At 37.7% G+C, this 4,341-nt stretch overlaps 1 protein-coding gene across 1 annotated transcript; it reads right to left on the bottom strand.

Annotated features, from left to right (window-relative positions):
• Positions 1-2,644: 2,644 nt before the first annotated feature.
• Positions 2,645-3,416, bottom strand: LOC117443686 (THAP domain-containing protein 2-like). The gene is made up of 3 exons (XM_034079589.2): positions 3,135-3,416; positions 2,819-3,012; positions 2,645-2,738 (listed from the first exon to the last, which is right to left on the bottom strand). The coding sequence occupies exons 1-3, from the start codon at positions 3,414-3,416 to the stop codon at positions 2,645-2,647; spliced, it is 570 nt and encodes a 189-aa protein (XP_033935480.1).
• Between the last annotated feature and the right edge of the window lie 925 nt (positions 3,417-4,341).

Genomic DNA, 4,341 nt, shown 5'->3' with positions numbered 1-4,341 from the left:
TATTTGAGTTCAACATGAGAGAAGTAGAAAGTACAGGTATTTGAGTTCAACATGTAAGAAGTATAAAGTACAGGTATTTGAGTTCAACATGTGAGAAGTAGAAAGTACAGGTATTTGAGTTCAACATGAGAGAAGTAGAAAGTACAGGTATTTGAGTTCAACATGTAAGAAGTAGAAAGTACAGGTATTGAGTTCAACATGAGAGAAGTAGAAAGTACAGGTATTTGAGTTCAACATGTAAGAAGTATAAAGTACAGGTATTTGAGTTCAACATGTAAGAAGTAGAAAGTACAGGTATTTGAGTTCAACATGTAAGAAGTAGAAAGTACAGGTATTTGAGTTCAACATGAGAGAAGTAGAAAGTACAGGTATTTGGGTTCAACATTTAAGAAGTAGAAAGTACAGGTATTTGAGTTCAACATGTGAGAAGTAGAAAGTACAGGTATTTGGGTTCAACATGAGAGAAGTAGAAAGTACAGGTATTTGAGTTCAACATGAGAGAAGTAGAAAGTACAGGTATTTGAGTTCAACATGTAAGAAGTAGAAAGTACAGGTATTTGGTTCAACATGTAAGAAGTAGAAAGTACAGGTATTTGACTTCAACATGAAGAAGTAGAAAGTACAGGTATTTGAGTTCAACATGTAAGAAGTAGAAAGTACAGGTATTTGAGTTCAACATGTAAGAAGTAGAAAGTACAGGTATTTGAGTTCAACATGTGAGAAGTAGAAAGTACAGGTATTTGAGTTCAACATGTAAGAAGTAGAAAGTACAGGTATTTGAGTTCAACATGTGAGAAGTAGAAAGTACAGGTATTTGGTTCAACATGTAAGAAGTAGAAAGTACAGGTATTTGTTCAACATGTAAGAAGTAGAAAGTACAGGTATTTGAGTTCAACATGTAAGAAGTAGAAAGTACAGGTATTTGAGTTCAACATGTAAGAAGTAGAAAGTACAGGTATTTGAGTTCAACATGTAAGAAGTAGAAAGTACAGGTATTTGTGTTCAACATGGAGAAGTAGAAAGTACAGGTATTTGAGTTCAACATGTAAGAAGTAGAAAGTACAGGTATTTGAGTTCAACATGTAAGAAGTAGAAAGTACAGGTATTTGGTTCAACATGAGAAGTAGAAAGACAGGTAGGACAGAGAAGTAGAAAGTACAGGTATTTGGTTCAACATGTAAGAAGTAGAAAGTACAGGTATTTGAGTTCAACATGAAGAAGTAGAAAGTACAGGTATTTGAGTTCAACATGTAGAAGTAGAAAGTAAAGAAGAAGTAGAAAGTACAGGTATTTGAGTTCAACATGTAAGAAGTAGAAAGTACAGGTATTTGGTTCAACATGTGAGAAGTAGAAAGTACAGGTATTTGAGTTCAACATGAAGAAGTAGAAAGTACAGGTATTTGAGTTCAACATGTAAGAAGTAGAAAGTACAGGTATTTGAGTTCAACATGTGAGAAGTAGAAAGTACAGGTATTTGAGTTCAACATGTAAGAAGTAGAAAGTACAGGTATTTGGTTCAACATGTAAGAAGTAGAAAGTACAGGTATTTGAGTTCAACAGTAAGAAGTAGAATAGAAAGTACAGGTATTTGAGTTCAACATGTAAGAAGTAGAAAGTACAGGTATTTGAGTTCAACATGAAGAAGTAGAAAGTACAGGTATTTGAGTTCAACATGTGAGAAGTAGAAAGTACAGGTATTTGAGTTCAACATGTAAGAAGTAGAAAGTACAGGTATTTGGTTCAACATGTGAAGTAGAAAGTACAGGTATTTGGTTCAACATGTGAAGAAGTAGAAAAGTACAGGTATTTGGGTTCAACATGTTAGAAGTAGAAAGTACAGGTATTTGAGTTCAACATGTAAGAAAAGTAGAAAGTACAGGTATTTGAGTTCAACATGAGAGAAGTAGAAAGTACAGGTATTTGGGTTCAACATGTAAGAAGTAGAAAGTACAGGTATTTGAGTTCAACATGTGAGAAGTAGAAAGTACAGGTATTTGAGTTCAACATGTGAGAAGTAGAAAGTACAGGTATTTGATTCAACATGTAGAGAAAGTAGAAAGTACAGGTATTTGGTTCAACATGAGTGAAGTAGAAAGGTACAGGTATTTGAGTTCAACATGTAAGAAGTAGAAAGTACAGGTATTTGGGTTCAACATGTAAGAAGTAGAAAGTACAGGTATTTGTGTTCAACATGTAAGAAGTAGAAAGTACAGGTAGTTGGGTTCAACGGTTGAAGAAGTAGAAGTACAGGTATTTTGAGTTCAAATGTAAGAAGTAGAAAGTACAGGTATTTGGGTTCAACATGTAAGAAGTAGAAAGTACAGGTATTTGTTCAACATGTAGAAGTAGAAAGTACAGGTATTTGAGTTCAACATGTGAAGAAGTAGAAAGTACAGGTATTTGGGTTTCAACATGTAAGAAGTAGAAAGTACAGGTATTGGTTTTTCAACATGTAAGAAGTAGAAAAAAGTGTCAGAAAAATAAGTAGTGGAGTAAAGTACTGATACCAGAAACATGTACTTAAGTACAGTAACGAGGTATTTGTACTCGAATACTTCCCACCTCTGCTTCTTAAGTCATTTATCTTAAGTCTATAATCTGGTTAATTGAGGATCGACGGATTAAATAAGTGTCATCACTCTTTCTACTCACCCTTTAGCGCAAAGCGGTTGGTCATCCTTTTCAAACTACTTATGCCTTTCCTGTTTTGCATGGGTAAGATTCTGTGGCTCAGATACCTGCAGGACGCAACGAAAACATTGAATTCAATCAGAACAAAATGCATCTTGCAACACTTCAAAGGGGTCGTGGGATGTACCTGGCGATGTGGTTGAACACCTTGAAGCTGGACTCGTTGAGGAACCTCCTCTTCAGCTCCGTCTCTGTGGGCTCTGGGTCCTGGAGGCAGTACTGATGCTCCTGCAGCCCCATGGGGGAAGGAGGAGGAGAAGAGCTTTTGGAGAAGGGGTCTTCCAGGCTGTGAGAGAACAGGAAGTCCTCCTCTGACGGGACCTGGAAATCAAGAAGGACGCCAGATTCAAATAGGCGGCCATTGATGATTTATGCACAGCGAAACGTATAAGCTTTATAACATGTGCAATATTATTAGTAACGTGCGTCTTGCGCTGTGTCACCTGGTCCTCCTGCCCTGTCTCTGGGACGATGGTCGGCACGGCGCCAGGTGATAGAGTCAGCCGAACCTCGTCGCTCAGCGTGAAGCAGGACGGCTCAAAGTGTTTGGAGCAGAGAAAAGAGTTCGACCTCAGAGAGCTCTCATCTCTCTGAGCCACCGACAGCCATCTCTGCCGGATGTCTTTATCTCTGGAAACCTGCAGAGATGAACCTTTAAGATACCTGAACAGAGGGAACTTCAGATCTCTTAGATTGGCTGACTGTTGGGAAAATACTTCCAGCATGAGAGTAGCATGCTAACAAGGGTATCAAGTGTAGCTGTGAACATGGCAGGATGTGAGATGACACAGAAGAGCATCAGGACTGCTTGAGGCAGATGATAGCTATGTGATGAACATGATGACTCAGCCTCTATGGAGAGAGACATCAAGCATGCTCATTTCTGACGTGGAGCTAATCTGAACATTGAAGACTGCTTTCTGTTCCTCCATCTTGTGACCGTGTGACTCCCTCTCTTGATATCAGCATGTGAAGGACACTGTGAAGGAACTAGTCTCTGTATGTGATGACTCCCTTCTGGAGAGGATCCCAGACACATGGATGTAGTAGTAGTAGTAGTAGTAGTAGCAGTAGTAGTAGTAGTAGTAGTAGTAGTAGTAGTAGTGTAGTAGTAGTAGTAGTAGTAGTAGTAGCAGCAGTAGTAGTAGTAGTAGTAGTAGTAGTAGTAGTAGTAGTAGTAGTAGTAGCAGCAGCAGTAGTAGTAGTAGTAGTAGTAGTAGTAGTAGTAGTAGTAGTAGTTGTGTAAGTAGTAGTAGTAGTAGAGTAGTAGTAGTAGTTGTGTAAGTAGTAGTAGTGTAATAGTAGTAGTTGTGTAAGTAGTAGTTGTGTAAGTAGTAGTAGTAGTAGTAGTAGTAGTAGTAGTGTGTAAGTAGTAGTAGTAGTGTAATAGTAGTAGTTGTGTAAGTAGTAGTAGTAGTAGTAGTAGTAGTAGTAGTTGTTGTGTAAGTAGTAGTAGTAGTTGTGTAAGTAGTAGTAGTAGTAGTAGTAGTAGTAGTAATTGTGTAAGTAGTAGTAGTAGTAGTAGTAGTTGTGTAAGTAGTAGTAGTAGTAGTATAATAGTAGTAGTTGTGTAAGTAGTAGTAGTAGTAGTAGTGTAATAGTAATAGTAGTAGTTGTATAGTAGTGTAGTAGTAGTAGTAGTAGCAGTAG

This window comes from Pseudochaenichthys georgianus, unplaced genomic scaffold, assembly GCF_902827115.2.
Source record: "Pseudochaenichthys georgianus unplaced genomic scaffold, fPseGeo1.2 scaffold_657_arrow_ctg1, whole genome shotgun sequence".
Taxonomy (NCBI): Eukaryota; Metazoa; Chordata; class Actinopteri; order Perciformes; family Channichthyidae; genus Pseudochaenichthys; species Pseudochaenichthys georgianus.
Note: the sequence above shows the minus strand (reverse complement) of the source record. Positions and strands in the feature narration are given on the sequence as shown.

Coding starts and splice junctions, on each gene's coding strand:
- LOC117443686 (XM_034079589.2), bottom strand. CDS start 3,416: ATGCTGGAAGTATTTTCCCAACAGTCAGCCAATCTAAGAGATCTGAAG. Junction 3,013..3,134: donor AGACAGGGCAGGAGGACCAG/GTGACACAGCGC, acceptor CTTGATTTCCAG/GTCCCGTCAGAGGAGGACTT. Junction 2,739..2,818: donor GTGTTCAACCACATCGCCAG/GTACATCCCACG, acceptor TGCGTCCTGCAG/GTATCTGAGCCACAGAATCT.